Source organism: Oncorhynchus mykiss, chromosome 10 (genome assembly GCF_013265735.2).
Source record: "Oncorhynchus mykiss isolate Arlee chromosome 10, USDA_OmykA_1.1, whole genome shotgun sequence".
In the NCBI taxonomy this organism is placed as follows: domain Eukaryota; kingdom Metazoa; phylum Chordata; class Actinopteri; order Salmoniformes; family Salmonidae; genus Oncorhynchus; species Oncorhynchus mykiss.
The window spans coordinates 69,517,006-69,533,711 of record NC_048574.1 but is presented as its reverse complement, the minus strand read 5'-3'; the positions used below and the strand labels follow the sequence as shown (position 1 = coordinate 69,533,711).

The following is a 16,706-nucleotide window of genomic DNA, read 5'->3' as shown; positions in this document are numbered from 1 at the left end:
ACTACAAATACCTAGGTGTCTGGTTAGACTGTAAACTCTCCTTCCAGACTCACATTAAGCATCTCTAATCCAAAATTAAATCTAGAATCGGCATCCTATTTCGCAACAAAGCATCCTTCACTCATGCTGCAAAACATACCCTCGTAAAACTGACTATCCTACCTATCCTTGACTTCGGCGATGTCATTTACAAAATAGCCTCCGACACTCTACTCAGCATGCTCTTGTTGGCTGGCCCTCACTTCATATTCGTCGCCAAACCCACTGGCTCCATGTCATCTATAAGTTTTTGCTAGGTAAAGCCCTGCCTTATCTCAGCTCACTGGTCACCATAGCAGCACCCACCCGTACTATGCGCTCCAGCAGGTATATTTCACTGGTCACCCCCAAAGCCAACTCCTCCTTTGGCCGCCTCTCCTTTCAGTTCTCTGCTGCCAATGGCTGGAACGAACTGCAAAAATCACTGAAGCTGGAGTCTTATATCTCCCTCACTAACTTTAAGCATCAGCTGTCAGAGCAGCTTACTGATCATTGCACCTGTACACAGCCCATCTGTAAATAGCCCACCCAACTACTTCATCCCAATATTATTATTATTTTTGCTCCTTTGCACACCAGTATCTCTATTTGCACATTCATCTTCTGCACATCTATCACTCCAGTGTTTAATTGCTAAATTGTAATTATTTCGTCACTATGGCCTAATTATTGCCTTACCTTCCTAATCTTAATACATTTGCACACACTGCATATTGATTTTTGTATTGTGTTATTGACTGCACGTTTGTTTATCCCATGTGTTGTTGTTTGTGTCGCACTGCGTTGCTTTATCTTGGCCAGGTCGCAGTTGTAAATGAGAACTAGTTCTCAACTGGCTTACCTGGTTAAATAAAGGTGAAATAAAAATAAATTTAATAAGTAACATTTTGCGACTGCAAGGCCTGGCATACTTCAGAATCATTTTGGTAGCTCATGTGGACAAATAGCCAAACCGAAAACTGCAGACATTACTAGTGCCCCCCCCCCCCCCCCCCCCCCCCGCTATCAAACCGACATAAAACATTAAATGATTCAGAAATCTCAACTAGCAAGCAAGTCGCAGCAATGAAGAATTGAGTGCGTGCGCGTTCAAGCAAGTTGCAGTAATGAAGAATTGAGTGCGTGCGCGTCCACGCGAAGAGGGGTGGAGAATTCTGTCAAGGGGGGCTTTTCGGCACAACACCGGAATGTTTTTATAGTTTCTTATTTAATACCCCGTCCAGCTGGTGGCGGTAATGCACCGTTAACTTTGGATGCCAACCGCGGTTAAACCTTAAACCCCATCGAAGAAGAAGTAGACCGCTCCAGCCCACGTTACACCACCCCATTCCCGAAAATGGATCGCTCCTACAGACAGTGAGTCACGTGACCTGCTATATAAAGCTGCCAAGGCAGACAGGCAGGCAAGCTATACTGCTCGATTGAACGTAACAATGGGTAAAACGAGTGACCTAAGGGACTTTGAGCGTGGTATGATCGTAGGTGCCAGGCGCGCCGGATCAAGTGTCTCAGAAACGGCCGCCCTCCTGGGCTTTTCACGCACGACAGTTTCTAGAGTTTACCGAGAATGGTGTGACAAACAAAAAACATCCAGTCAGCGGCAGTCGTGTGGGCGAAAACAACTAGTTGATGAGAGAGGTAGAATGAGAATGGAAAGAATCGTGAAAGCTAACAGGCGGGCCACAAACAGACAAATAACAGCGCAGTACAACAGTGGTGCGCAGAACGGCATCTCGGAACGCACAACTCGTCGATCCTTGTCACGGATGGGCTACAGCAGCAGACGACCACGTCGTGCAAATGAGGAGTGGAAAAACATCGCCTGTGTAGATACGGTAAGGAGGCAATAGAATGTAGACGGTTCTATTGTCATTGACCAGATTGGCGCACATTCAACAAATCTGGTCTAACTAAGTGGAAAGTCGTCAAATCCGTCATGATTTATTTATTGTAACTGGCCCACAGTGGTTAAGTCCAATTTTCATATAGTTGGTTGTTTTCGCTGCATAACATTTAGAAGTTGCCCCTTTTCAGGTTTAGAAGTGACTGCCAAATTCTAACTCCCTTTCCTATAAACTAAGTAGCGTAGTTAGTATACAGAAATTGTGGTAGTCAGTTGTTTTTTTTTAAACTGTAATGCATGTGTTGGTTGACATCCATACAACCATTATACTCCAAGTTTTACCTTGACACACAGTATAGTGTGAAATACACATATAAATAATATCCTAAATATAGGCTATTTTGCTGGGGGACAAGGAGATTCGGGATCTTCCTTCACTGTCATTTCACTCACGTGTTTCCATGGCAATGCCATTGTTTGTTTTGGTTGGATTGATTGACCTCTTTACCACGTCAGCTGGCTGTAATCTCCAGGAGACACGTTTGATGTCAGCAGTGCTGTAAAAAGTACTCACTACATATTCGTCGCCAAACCTTCTGGCTCCAGGTCATCTACAAGTCTCTGCTAGGTATAAAGCTCCGCCTTATCTCAGCTCACTGGTCACCATAGAAACACCCACCTGTAACACGCGCTCCAGCAGGTATATTTCACTGCTCTTCCCCAAAGCCAACACCTACTTTGGCCGCCTTTACCTTCCAGTTCTCTGCTGCAAATGACTGGAACGAATTGCAAAAATCACTGAAGTTGGAGACTTATCTCCCTCACTAACTTCAAGCATCGGCTGTCAGAGCAGCTTACCGATCGCTGCAACTGTAGACAGCCCATCTGTAAATAGCCCACCCAACTACCTACCTCATCCCCATGTGTGTAATGTAATATATATATATATATATATATATATATATTATACTGCTAAAATAAAGGGAACACTAAAATAACACATCCTAGATCTGAATGAATGAAATATTCTTATTAAATACTTTTTTCTTTACATAGTTGAATGTGCTGACAACAAAATCACACAAAAATTATCAATGGTAATCAAATTTATCAACCCATGGAGGTCTGGATTTGAAGTCGCACTCAAAATTAAAGTGGAAAACCACACTACAGGCTGATCCAACTTTGATGTAATGTTCTTAAAACAAGTCAAAATGAGGCTCAGTAGTGTGTGGCCTCCACGTGCCTGTATGACCTCCCTACAGCGCCTGGGCATGCTCCTGATGAGGTGGCGGATGGTCTCCTGAGGGATCTCCTCACAGACCTGGACTAAAGCATCCGCCAACTCCTGGACAGTCTGTGGTGCAACGTGGCGTTGGTGGATGGAGCGAGACATGATGTCCCAGATGTGCTCAATTGGATTCAGGTCTGGGGAACGGGCGGGCCAGTCCATTGCATCAATGCCTTCCTCTTGCAGGAACTGCGACACACTCCAGCCACATGAGGTCTAGCATTGTCTTGCATTAGGAGGAACCCAGGGCCAACCGCACCAGCATATGGTCTCACAAGGGGTCTGAGGATCCCATCTCGGTACCTAATGGCAGTCAGGCTACCTCTGGCGAGCACATGGAGGGCTGTGCGGCCCCCAAAGAAATGCCACCCCACACCATGACAGACCCACCGCCAAACCGGTCATGCTGGATGATGTTGCAGGCAGCAGAAAGCTCTCCACGGTGTCTCCAGACTCTGTCACGTCTGTCACATGCTCAGTGTGAACCTGCTTTCACCTGTGAAGAGCACAGGGCGCCAGTGGCATATTTGCCAATCTTGGTGTTCTCTGGCAAATGCCAAACGTCCTGCACGGTGTTGGCTGTAAGCACAAACCCCACCTGTGAACGTCGGGCCCTCATACCACCCTCATGGAGTCTGTTTCTGACCATTTGAGCAGACACATGCACATTTGTGGCCTGCTGGAGGTCATTTTGCAGGGCTCTGGCAGTGCTCCTCCTTGCACAAAGGCGGAGGTAGCGGTCCTGCTGCTGGGTTGTTGCCCTCCTACGGCCTCCTCCACGTCTCCTGATGTACTGGCCTGTCTCCTGGTAGCGCCTCCATGCTCTGGACACTATGCTGACAGACACAGCAAACCTTCTTGCCACAGCTCGCATTGATGTGCCATCCTGGATGAGCTGAACTACCTGAGCCACTTGTGTGGGTTGTAGACTCCGTCTCATGCTACCACTAGAGTGAAAGCACCGCCAGCATTCAAAAGTGACCAAAACATCAGCCAGGAAGCATAGGAACTGAGAAGTGGTCTGTGGTCTCCACCTGCAGAACCACTCCTTTATTGGGGGTGTCTTGCTAATTGCCTATAATTTCCACCTGTTGTCTATTCCATTTGCACAACAGCATGTGAAATTTATTGTCAATCAGTGTTGCTTCCTAAGTGGACAGTTTGATTTCACAGAAGTGTGATTGACTTGGAGTTACATTGTGTTTAAGTGTTCCCTTTATTTTTTTGAGCTATATATATATATATTTATATAATTCTGCTCTTTTGCACACCCGTATTTCCTCTTGCACATCCTCATCTGCACGTCTATCACTCCAGTGTTAATTTTCTAAATTGCAATTATTTTGCCACTATGGCCTATTTATTGCCTTACCACCATATTTGCTCTCACTGTATACAGATTTTCTATTGTGTTTTTGACTGTACGTTTGTTTGTGTAACTCTGTTGTTTTTGTCGCACTGCTTTGCTTTCTTGGCCAGGTCGCAGTTTTAAATGAGAACTTGATCTCAACTGGCCTACTTGGTTAAATAAAGGTGAAATAAAAAAAAACTCCCATATCTATTGGGTGAAATACCACAGTGTGCCATCAAAGTTACACGATTTATGACCTGTTGCCACAAGAAAAGGCAACCAGTGATGAACAAACACCATTGTAAATACAACCCATATTTATGTTTATTTTCCCTTTGACTATTAACTATTTGCACATCGCTACAACACTGTATATAGCCATAATGACGTTTGAAATGTCTCTATTCCTTTGGAACTTTTGTGAGAGTAATGTTTACTGTTCATTTTATATTGTTTATCACTTTTGTTTATTATATATTTCACTTGCTTTGGCAATGTTAACATGTTTCCCATGCCAATAAAACCCTTAAATGGATTGCTAACAAAAAGCATTGCATGTGTCATTAGTGACTGAACAGCGGGCCAAGTGAAGGTAGAACCGCATTGTGCGGTTCTTCCTCGTGGCAGCTGGTTTAAAGAAACAACCGCGGTGCCTCGACATTAAACATCATGCAACCGAATACCTTTATTGATGGCTCCACTCCACAGCCTTATCAATGTTTCACTTTATCTGTGTGCAAATCATGATCGTTTGACGTTCAACATTAACTTTCTTCAACCTTTTTATCAAGCTTTTGATTGAGCAACGACTGACCCTGAGTATTAGTGATGTAACATTTTGTAGCTACGATCTGAGAGTTGCAACTGTTCATACAAAAGTCAGGAAAACCATCAGTGGAATAATAACCACACATCATTGAAGTCCATATTTTGTGTATTGACTTTTTTTTTTCATCAAGTTTAGATTCAAGCTTTGTTATGGATTCAAATAAAAAATAAAGAAGTATTGATGCAGCAAGTTATAGTTGCCAAAATGTGGTCCTTCTAAACATGTTTTCCACAACACTTTTGCATAATGAGTGGCAGGTAGCCTAGCTGTTAGAGCATTGGGCCAGTAACCCAAAGGCCGCTAGTTTGAATCCTCGAGCTGACAAAGGGAAAAATCTGTGGATGTGCCCTTGAGCAAGGCACTTAACCCCAATTGCTCCACGGTCGACATTGATGATGGCAGACCTTGGCCGTGACCCGACTCTCCAAGGATGTCTCGGGGCGAGTGGGATATGCAAAAATATTAATAATTCCAATTCATACATGTGTATTAATACACACTGATATGTGGAAAATAGGACAAATATAAGCCCTCACCAAATTATTATATATGCATAAAATTACATTTGAATGTGTGTATTCTCAATTTTGAGTGTTTGTAGTGCAGCTGTAAACAATGTACGCAAACATTAAACAAATATTCTGTCTTTTGAATTACATCTTTTTTTTTATCCTTATAGGTACGGGAACTTGTCCTGGACAACTGTAGCTCAAATGAAGGAAAAATTGAAGGTCTTACAGCAGAATTTGTCAGTCTGGAATTCCTCAGTTTGATAAACGTTGGTTTAATCTCTGCCTCCAACCTTCCCAAACTTGAGAAACTCAAGAAGGTAAAGTTTTGCTTTAGAATTTATTTGTTTTTTTACACACGCTTACACTTACATTTACAGTACCTTTTTTTTACACATTTTGTGTTGTTGGGGAGAAGGGGTAAAAAAAGCTACGTTCCTAATGGCACTTGTATAATGCACTACCTTTTGAGGGCCCTGGTCTAAAGTAGTGCTCTATGTAAGGAATAGGGTTCCATTTGGGACGTAGTCATTATTTTCTGAAAGACTGTTACTTGCTTTGGTGTTTTTGGACAGAAGTGACTGATATCTTCACATTATGTTGCAGTTGGAACTCAGTGACAACAGAATCTCTGGTGGCCTTGACGTGCTAGCAGAGAAACTCCCCAACCTCACACATCTAAATCTAAGCGGGAATAAACTGAAAGACATCAGCACGTTGGAACCTTTGGTAGGTACACAACTCCCGGTAGAGCACAATACAGTGCGACACAATCTCATTGGCTCAGGCTGTCTCAAATGACACTTTTCCCTTTTTACAGTTTTGACAATAGACCTAGTTGGCAGTGTGATGTTTGTTTCCCTATGATAGTAAAGTTAATGCTGACAGACACGGCAGCTCTGCTTCTAGCTTCTAAGAAACTTTGCAGTATTTTGTTATTAGCCCAGAAAGTTTTTGTGTTAATACATACAGCCTGAAATAACTTTTGGATAACAGCGCAGCGGTCACTCACCAGCATTACGACCACGAATACGACTTTCCCAAATTTGATCCTTTGTTCGTACCCACCAGGGCAATTTAAGTTATCCCAGAGGCTGCTCCAAGACACTACCGGCGGAGAAGAGGTATTCGGAGTGGACTTCTAGTCCGACTCATGAGGCGTGCACAACATTCACCGCTTCTGAGTATATTACTTACTAATGTTCAGTCTCTGGACAATAAAGTAGACGAGCTCAGGGTGAGGATCTCCTTCCAGAGAGACATCAGGGACTGTAACATACTCTTTCACGGAATCATGGCTCTCTTGGGATATACTGTCCCTGTCCATACTGCCAGCTGGGTTCTCAGTTCATCGTGCAGACAGGAATAAAGAACTCTCCGGGAAGAAGAGTCGATGGTGTATGTTTCATGATTAACTACTCATGGTGTGTTTGGGATAACATAGATACTCAAGTCCTTTTGTTCACCCGACCTAGAATACCTCAATCAAATGCCGACTGTATTACCTCCCAAGAGAATTCTCTTAGATTAGTCACAGCCGCGTATATTCACCCTCAAGCCGATACCACAAACTGGAAACCACATCCTGAGGCCGCCTTTATTGTAACTGGGGATTTTAACAAAGCAAATTTGAGCAAATCGGTACCAAAGTTCTATCAACACATTGACTGTAGTACTCGCTTAGGAAAAACACTAAACCACTGCTACTCTCCCTTTCGCAATGCCTACAAGGCCCTCCCTTCGGCAAATCAGATCACGACTCCATTCCTTCCTAGGAGGCAGAAACTCAAACAGGAAGAACCTGTTTTAAGGTCTATTCAACGCTGGTCAGACCAATCAGAATCCATGCTTCAAGATTGTTTTGATCACGCAGACTGGGAAATGTTCCGGGTAGCCTCTGAGAATAACATTTGACGTATACACAGACACGGTGGCTGAGTTCATCATTAAGTGTATTGGGGATGTTGTTCCCGCGGTGACGATTAAAACCTACCCTAACCAGAAACCGCGGATAGATGGCAACATTCACGCAAAACTGAAAGCGCAAACCACTGAATTTAACCATGGCAAGATGATTGGGAATATGGTTGAATAAAAACAGTGTAGTTATTCCCTCCGTAAGGCAATCAAACAGGCAAAACATCAGTACAGAGACAGTGGAGTCGCAGTTCAATGGCTCAGACACGAGCCATATGTGGCAGGGTCTACAGACCGTCACGGATTACAAAAGGAAAACCACCCACTTCGGACACTGACGTCTTTCTCCCCGACAAGCTAAACACCACCATCGCCCGCTTTGAGGATAACACGGTGCCACCAACGCGGCTCGCTCCCAAGGATTGTGGGCTCTCCTTCTCCGTTGGCTGAGGTGAGTAAGACATTTAAGCATGTTAATCCTCGCAAGGCTGTCGGCCCAGACGGCATCCCTAGCTGCGTCCTCGGAGCATGCGAATAGCAGCTGGCTGGAGTGTTTACGGACCCATTCAATCTCTCCCTATACCAGTCTGCTGTCCCCACTTGCTTCAAGATGTCCACCATTGGTCCTGTTCCCAAGAAAGCGAAGGTAACTGAACTAAATAACTATCGGGTCGATAGCACGGTAGCACTCACGTCTGTCATCATGAAGTGCTTTGAGAGGCTGTTTAAGGATCCTATCACCTCTACCTTACACGCTAGACCAGGCCTGTGCAAAGGCCGGCCCGGGGACCGTATGCGGCCCGCAACCTGATTCAATACGTCCCGTGGAATCATGTTCGGATCACAAAGAATTTGCAATAGTAAAGTTTTGAAAATTGTGTTATTCAAATTAAAAGCCCAATGAATACAATCCTTTGTGTAATGATTTAACTCCCACTGCTTGTGGGACATTTATTTTGAAGGCATGTATAAATAACAACTGCACGAGGACAGACAGTGACTGACAGGCTGACAGCTAGAAATTGTGCAAAAATGTGTTTTTCAAAGAAAAGGAAAGTAGACAATGAATGTAGGGTGTTTTAGGCTGGGTTTCTGTACAGCACTTTGAGATATCAGCTGATGTACGAAGGGCTATATAAATAAATGTGATTTGATTTGTTCCAGCAAGAGTGGACATCGAAATATTTCTTATTGAGGGATCAGGAAAAGCTGTGTGCAAAGAGTGGATCGCTGTCCTGAAAGACTACAACTTGTCCCGACACTTCCAGATGACGCATGCAGAGAAATATAGGAATATGTTTTCTGAGCAGCGGGCAAGTGCATCGAAAGAGTTGCTTTGTCAGTTGCAAAAGCAGCGAGGACTTTTCACAAAACTGCATTCAGCAAATGACAGAATTGCAAGAGCTAGCTATGTACTGTCCCACAAAATTGCTAAACATAGCAAGCCATTCGCTAAGGGTAAATTCATTAAAGAATGTTTAATTGACTCTGCAGCAATACTTTGCCCCGACAAAGAGCTGTTTGAAAATGTTTCTCTGTCAAGACGAACAGTGACACAGCGTGTTGAGGACATCACAGAGAATATGGAACAACAGTTGAAAGACAAGGTAAAGGATTTCACCTATTTCTCCTTGGCCCTGGATGAGAGCAGTGATGCACATGACACGGCGCAGTTGTTGATATTCTTACGAGGCATAACCCCAGACTACAGAGGAGCTTGCTTCAGTGCAGTCAATGAAGTGCACAACCACAGGGAAATATTTATTGGGGGAGGTTAATAAGTGTGTGGCAAAGCTGGGACTGCGTTTTGAAAAGTTCTCCAGTGTGACCACTGATGGTGCCCAAACTTGACAGGAGAAAACTTTGGCCTTTTGAAAAGGATACAAGATCAAGTAACTGAGCTGAACCCAGATCTGAAAATGATTTTCCTGTATTGCATTATTCATCAGGAGGTGCTCTGTAAATGTGTACTGAAAATGAGCTATGTTGTGGATAAAGTAACTAAAGTAAGAGCAAAAATCATAAGCACAAAATCTTTAAACCACAGGCGGTTTTTGTCTCACTGTTGGAAGGGTCATGCAGATCTCCCCTACCACACAAATGTGAGATGGCTGAGTTTGGCCAAGGTGCTTAAAAGGGTGTGGGACCTGAAGTCAGAGATGGCTGAGTTTGGCCAAGGTGCTTAAAAGGGTGTGGGACCTGAAGTCAGAGATGGCTGAGTTTGGCCAAGGTGCTTAAAAGGGTGTGGGACCTGAAGTCAGAGATGGCTGAGTTTGGCCAAGGTGCTTAAAAGGGTGTGGGACCTGAAGTCAGAGATGGCTGAGTTTGGCCAAGGTGCTTAAAAGGGTGTGGGACCTGAAGTCAGAGATTGCTGAGTTTTTGCAAGTGAAGGGAAAATATGTGGATTTCCCTCAACCGCAAGATAAAGAATGGTTGGCTGATTTTTTTTAAAATATTTTTTTGCCTTCACCGTGGACATCGTGGCCCTCATGAATGAACTGAATTCCAAACTACAAGGGAAGGGCCTTTTTGAACATCAGATGTACATCCTGATCAAAACCTTCAAGGGAAAATTACTCCTCCTAACACGCCAAGTAGAAGCCAACAATCTCACCCACCTTCCGACACTACTAGTCTGTTCCCTATCAGATGACCTTCCGACACTACTAGTCTGTTCCCTATCAGATGACCAGTGGGAGAAGTATACATCGCTGCTGCGTGCTTTGAACAGTGAGTTCTCATTGTTTTGAGGATTTCAAAGTGTTGTAAAATGACATGCTGTTGGTTTCCTCTCCTTTCACCTTCAATGTGGAGAACGCTCCCACTGACCTGCAACTTGAACTTATTGAACTTTAGTCTGATGCAGTGATTGTTTAGAATAGTTCTGTAATGTCACTGACAAAGTTCTATGTATGTCTCGAACAAAACTTTCCAAAGATGAGGAGTCATGCTCAGATGTTTGTACTCTTTAGGTCAACCTATATGTGTCTAGAAGAAAAAGAAACGCACACCTATTTAGGTGAGGTGCTGGCTAGCGGAGTAAACTTGAAAATAAAGGAGAGCCGCACACTCTAGGAGCTCAGATGCAAAAATGTAATATCCAACGTTTCGACAGCCAAGCTGTCTTCATCAGGGTGTAATCACAAACGCTGCGGGATGACTCGTTTATATAGTGTCAAAAGACACACAGGTGTCTGTAATCATGGCCAAGAGTGGCCTAATATCATTGGTTAATTCTCAAATATTAAAACCGCATACAAACAACAAATGGATAGCATACGATCATAGATTCATTTTAGACTACACAAGCTTACAAACAATTACAATGGCAAAGTCACAAGAATGGCTTCAGATCAAAGTCTACGTTGAGACCGAAGGGAGGAAGGGTCTTTAAATTAAAGATCCAGGCAGCCTCTCGTTTTAACAATAAATTATCAAGGTCACGCCCTCTCCTAGGGAGGGTGACATGTTCGATGCCAATATAAAGCAGAACCTATGTATGTGAACAGACATTTTCAGTGATGAAATATAACAAGTCAAGGCACAGATTATCTCTTACTGACTCCCACCTTTCAGCAATTCTGCACATAGTGACGTCAGAAACTATACCTGACTTCACTGCTCTAGTCAATGCCCATCAGACTTCACTCCTCACACTGAGTAGTTTAAATGTAATGTTGAGCGCTTTAACTTTCTTGTGTTTTTGTGCATACCCGTTAACAAGAGTTCTGTCCGTGGTGCTGAATGCACAGTGTACTTTCCCCTCCATATAGTTAATTGCATGTTTTAATAATGAAAATACCTACCAAAAGGAGAACATGGATGTGGTTTATTTATGTGCATGTTAAAGTAAAGTAAGTAGCATATCTGGATGTGATTTACAGTAATATATCTGTATAACACATATATATAACACAGTCATACACATGTATAATCCTGTAATATGATTCTGGCCCACGATGGCAAAAATATATTGTCGCCCTCCATGGGAAATAATTGCCCAGGCCTGCCCTAGACCCACTTCAATTTGCTTATCACCCCAATAGATCCACAGACAATACAACCGCCATCGCACTGCACACTGCCCTATCCCATCTGGACAAGAGGAATACCTATGTCTGAATGCTGTTCATTGACTATAGCTCAGCCTTCAACATCATAGTACCCTCCAAGCTCATCATTAAGCTCGGGGCACTGGGTCTGAACCCTGCCTTGTGCAACTGGGTCCTGGACTTCCTGACGGGACACCCCCAAGTGGTGAAGGTAGGAAATAACATCTCCACTTTGCTGATCCTCAACACTGGGGCCCCACAAGGGTACGTGCTCAGTCCCCTCCTGTACTCCCTGTTCACCCATGACTGCGTGGCCATGCATGCCTCCAACTCAATCATCAAGTTTGCAGACAACACAACAGTAGTAGGCCTGATTGCCCCCGGTGATGCATTGGGCATTGTTGGTAATCTGCCTGGCCTCAACGACACCTACAACACCCAATGTCACAGGAAGGCCAAAAAGATCTAGGACAACCACCCAAGCCACTGCCTGTTCACCCCTCTATCATCCAGAAGGCGAGGTCAGTACAGGTGCGTGAAAGCTGGGACAGAGAGACTGAAAAACAGCTTCTGTCTCAAGGCCATCAGACTGTTAAACAGCCGTCACTAGCCGGCTACCACCCGGTTACTCAACCCTGCACCTTTAGAGGCTGCTGCCCCATATACAGAGACATGAAATCACTGGCCACTTTAATAATGTTTACATACTGTGTTACTCATCTTGTGTGTGTGTGTGTGTGTATATATATATATTGTATTCCATTTTACTGTATTTTAGTCGATGCCACTCCGACATTGCTCGTCCTAATACTTATAGATTTCTTAATTCCAATATTTTACTTTTAGATTTTTGTATTGTGAATTGTTAGATACTACTGTACTGTTGGAGCTAGGAACAAGTATTTCACTACACCCGCAATAACATCTGTTAAATATGTGGCACTCAGATTTTATAGCAAATGAGAGATTTTATTCAGGCAGTGTTGTTCACCCCCTAACCTATTTGGTCCCACAGAAAAAGCTGGACAGCCTGAAGTCTCTAGACTTGTTCAACTGTGAGGTGACCAACCTGAACGACTACAGGGAGAGTGTGTTCAAGCTGCTCCCTCAGCTCACCTACCTGGACGGGTACGACGCGGAGGACCGAGAGGCATCCGACTCGGACGGAGAGGTGGCCGGTGACGACGATGAGGGTGGGCAGCCATTTAGTTTTCTTGTTGCGGGAATACGAGGAAGTGCAGATGTGAGTGGAATGGGGGTGTTCTGTAGCTCAGTCGGTAGGTCATGGCACTTGCAAAGTTAGGATAGTGGGTTTGATTCGCGGGACCACACACATAAAATGTATGCTTGCATGTCTAAGTCGCTTCGGATAAAAGCATCTACTAAATGGCATATTATATATTACAATCCAGATTAGTACATCGTGGGTGTTGTCATTCAAAGGAATTCTATTGTGTATTTGGTAGGGTTTGTCAGCATGTATCTGTGTGACTGACAATGGATGTGATATATATTTTATTATATATATATTTTTAATTTTAGAAGGGAATGAGGATGGAAAGGAGGAACACTTTGACAAGGACTGTGATGAAGAGGGAGTAGTAGGAGAGGAGGAGGAGGAGGTAAAACCTTTTTTGGTTTGTTTGTGACTCAATAGTTTAATGTGGGGTATAGTTTGAGAGCTCTGTGGATGCTGACCTGCTCTGTCACTTCTCTCCAGGAGGAAGACCTCGGCATTGATGATGAAGTTGACGATGATGAGGACAACGATGAAGATGGTATGTCATTTTCATACTTTTTGTCACAAGCTCATGTTAAAGCTCATGTTTCACGTTTGGATACTTTACTAAGTACAGCATCATAGTATAATAAGCCTTTCCCATTTCTCCCAGAAGTCAAGGCTGTCCAAGGAGAGAAGAGAAAGCGAGAGCCTGACGACGATTAAGAGCAAAAATCGAAAGCATAGCGTTACCAACTCCTTCCCTCTCCACTAGTAGTTACTTAGGATGAGCCTTGACTAGAATACAGTATATACATATGAAGTGGGTAAAACAGAATGTAAACATTATTAAAGTGACCAGTGTTGAAAGACTATGTACATACGGCAGAAGTCTAAGGTGCAGGGTTGAGTATCGGGGGGTAGCCGCCTAGTAACAGTGACTAAGTTCAGGGCAGGGTACTAGGCGGAGGCCAGCTAGTGGTGACTGAGTAACAGTCTGATGGTCTGGAGATGGAAGTTGTTTTTCAGTCTCTCGTTCCCAGCTTTGATGCACCTGTACTGTCTTCGCCTTCTAGATGGTAGCGGGTTAAACAGGCCTTGGCTCGGGTCCTTGATGATCTTCTTGGCCTGTGACACTGGGTGCTGTAAATGTCCTGGAGGGTAGACCGTGTGCCCCCTGGTGATGCGTTGGGCTAACCTCATCACCCTCTGGAGAGCCTTGCGGTTGCGAACTGTGCAATTGCCGTACCAGGCGGTGATGCTCTCAATGGTGCATCTGTAGAAGATTGTGAGGGTATTAGGGGTCAAACCAAATTTCTTCAGCCTTGTCATACGTTTTTTTCGTACTGAACGCAGCCCTGGAGATTTCTACTCCCAAACTAATGAAAATAAAATGGTGACACCATTAAAATATAATTTTCCCCATCCAAAAATGAGCCAAACAACATATTGGTCCATATTATCATGCTGGTGTTATTTGGCAGTAAGCATCATCACCCCAATTTCTATCAATAAGGAAATGGGATGGGACCATTTTATGAGTGCTTTTCCCCCATAAATGAGGAGAGGTTGCTGCTGCTGGTCAGTCTGAGACTGGCAGGCTGCTCATATTTAAGGGAAGGGCTACTTTAAAAAAAAAGACATGTTACGAGCTACAAAAAAATTTTCTGGCTTTCAAACAGGCACGTTCTTCTCTTTTCTTCCCTGCAACTCTTCTCCAGGTCCTTAGTGTACAAGAGGAAGTAGTGTGCCCCCCCCAGATTTTGTTTTATATTTTTTTGAGTGGCTGTTTGATTTTAAGTCAAAACTATGTAAATACCTGAAAATGTTTGTTTAGCAACAATCAACAGCAACAGGGGTGTTTCTACAAGTATTTCATTTTCAATAAATTTGCAAACATTTCTAAACCTGTTTTCACTTGGTCATTATGGGGTATTGTGTGTAGATGGGTGAAGGGAAAAATTATTTTTATCCATTTTGAATTCAAGCTAACACAATGTGGAATAAGTCAAGGTGAATGAACACTGTAAATAGTGTGATATTACACTTTCTACGATCTTTAAACATACCAATGTTTAATGTTTAAATGTTTTGTATTGCAACAGTTGTGAAAGACAATGACATACAATTTTTGGTGAATTATTCATGTGTTACATAGTGTGTTAGGCATCTGTGATAAGTTGATGTAATAGATCATCTATTATTCAGGTTCCCCTAGTACCCGAGTCCTTGATTGATGAACCTGACAAGGAATCATCTAACAATTCAAAATATCAGACGTGAGTCACATTTGAAATATATTGAATTCTATTTTTCTCTATGCCAGGCTATGAAGAAGACAAATGACATTGACTCCTGAGGTGTTGAACTGATGCTCATAGCAACCCTGGTTATTATCTATGAACGTTGGAACATCTTGAATATCGATAAGGCCTCAATGGTCACATGTACTATTAAATCTGCACCCAGCACAGCTAGAAAGGACTAGCCACCCCTCAGAGCCTGGTTCCTCTGCACCCAGCACAGCTAGAAAAAAACTAGCCAACCCCCAGAGCCTGGTTCCTCTGCACCCAGCACAGCTAGAAAGGACTAGCCACCCCTCAGAGCCTGGTTCCTCTGCACCCAGCATAGCTAGAAAGGACTAGTCACCCACCAGAGCCTGGTTCCTCTGCACCCAGCACAGCTGGGTATTATGTTACAGGTGAGACATACCCAGAAATTGTCAACGTCTTGTCGAGCTCTCAAACACCGGCCTTATGGATAAAACGACTACATTAGCTTGGAGGAGCTGAAAGTGAGTTGTATTGAGAAAAAAAAATGCTCTTTGCTGTCAGACCCAGGCAATCATGTAGCTCCAATTCACAAGAATGGGTTTACAGTGCAGTGGTGAAAGCAGTTTATATGAGCTCTACACAGCATTGGGAATTCAAACATAAAATGATATATATTTGATCCAATTACACATTCAATACTGTTACAAAAACATGCACTAAAGCATGTCAAGATCAATATAATTACTTCAAGGTTTCGCAAACATAACTGTCTAGTTGATGTTTTACCCTGCTGAGTTTCCTATTTACTAAAGAACAATCATTCAGAAAACACAAGTTGTAATATCTGTATATATGTCATACTATATTGAAAACATACATTCTGAAAGAGTATGTTGATGTGATGAGACCATTTTATTCAGGTCATTTTAGGATAACTATTTATTTTACTTAAATGTTTGTATTTATGTTGTCTTATACCATGCTAATACTTTACCAAGCAATTTGGAGTGAACCCCAAAACTGGTGTGTCTTTTTGGATCAAGATTTGATCCAGAATACCAAAAGGCATGATCAGATCCTCTTTCCTATTCAGGCATCATCTAATGCACAGCCACATGCAAATCCTCTGCCAATAAAACATTAAAAACCTTAACGTGACTACTCGCAATGTCGTTATTTTCATCACCATCCATCAATGCTTGAATTGCATTTGTTTTCTTTGTACACGAACCAAACTTCCATCGGCTGGAGCCAATCAACGTGGTACATGAAAAATATCTAAATCAAATGTATGTGAATAGTTTTGGTCAAAGTAAAACGTGGTACAAAAATTGTACGGTCTTCCTAACATTTTACATAACTAGTAAGCCTTACATCCTGACT

The 16,706-nt window shown here is 43.1% G+C and overlaps 1 protein-coding gene across 8 annotated transcripts; it reads left to right on the top strand.

Annotated features, from left to right (window-relative positions):
* The first annotated feature begins 1,220 nt into the window (after positions 1–1,220).
* LOC110534554 (acidic leucine-rich nuclear phosphoprotein 32 family member B) lies at positions 1,221–16,481 on the top strand. 8 transcript variants are annotated; one of them, XR_005034213.1, is made up of 7 exons: positions 1,221–1,874; positions 6,033–6,182; positions 6,469–6,591; positions 12,847–13,074; positions 13,374–13,453; positions 13,555–13,609; positions 13,724–16,481. XR_005034213.1 is itself a non-coding variant. In XM_036933729.1 (7 exons), the coding sequence occupies exons 1-7, from the start codon at positions 1,473–1,475 to the stop codon at positions 13,774–13,776; spliced, it is 1,038 nt and encodes a 345-aa protein (XP_036789624.1). In that variant the 5' UTR covers positions 1,235–1,472; the 3' UTR covers positions 13,777–16,481. The 8 variants fall into 8 exon arrangements, 4 of the variants coding, with proteins under 4 accessions (XP_036789624.1, XP_036789623.1, XP_036789622.1 ...); XR_005034215.1 differs by having other exon boundaries at positions 13,552–13,609; positions 13,727–13,810; XR_005034214.1 differs by having other exon boundaries at positions 13,552–13,609; positions 13,724–13,807.
* The last annotated feature ends 225 nt before the right edge of the window (positions 16,482–16,706 follow it).

What these genes read in the sequence shown, in the direction of transcription:
- LOC110534554 (XM_036933726.1), top strand. Translation starts at nt 1,473, where the DNA reads ATGGGTAAAACGAGTGACCTAAGGGACTTTGAGCGTGGTATGATCGTA. An exon ending in TCAGCACGTTGGAACCTTTG is followed by an intron (nt 6,592 to 12,846) that starts GTAGGTACACAA and finishes TTGGTCCCACAG; the next exon opens with AAAAAGCTGGACAGCCTGAA. An exon ending in TAGGAGAGGAGGAGGAGGAG is followed by an intron (nt 13,454 to 13,551) that starts GTAAAACCTTTT and finishes ACTTCTCTCCAG; the next exon opens with GAGGAAGACCTCGGCATTGA.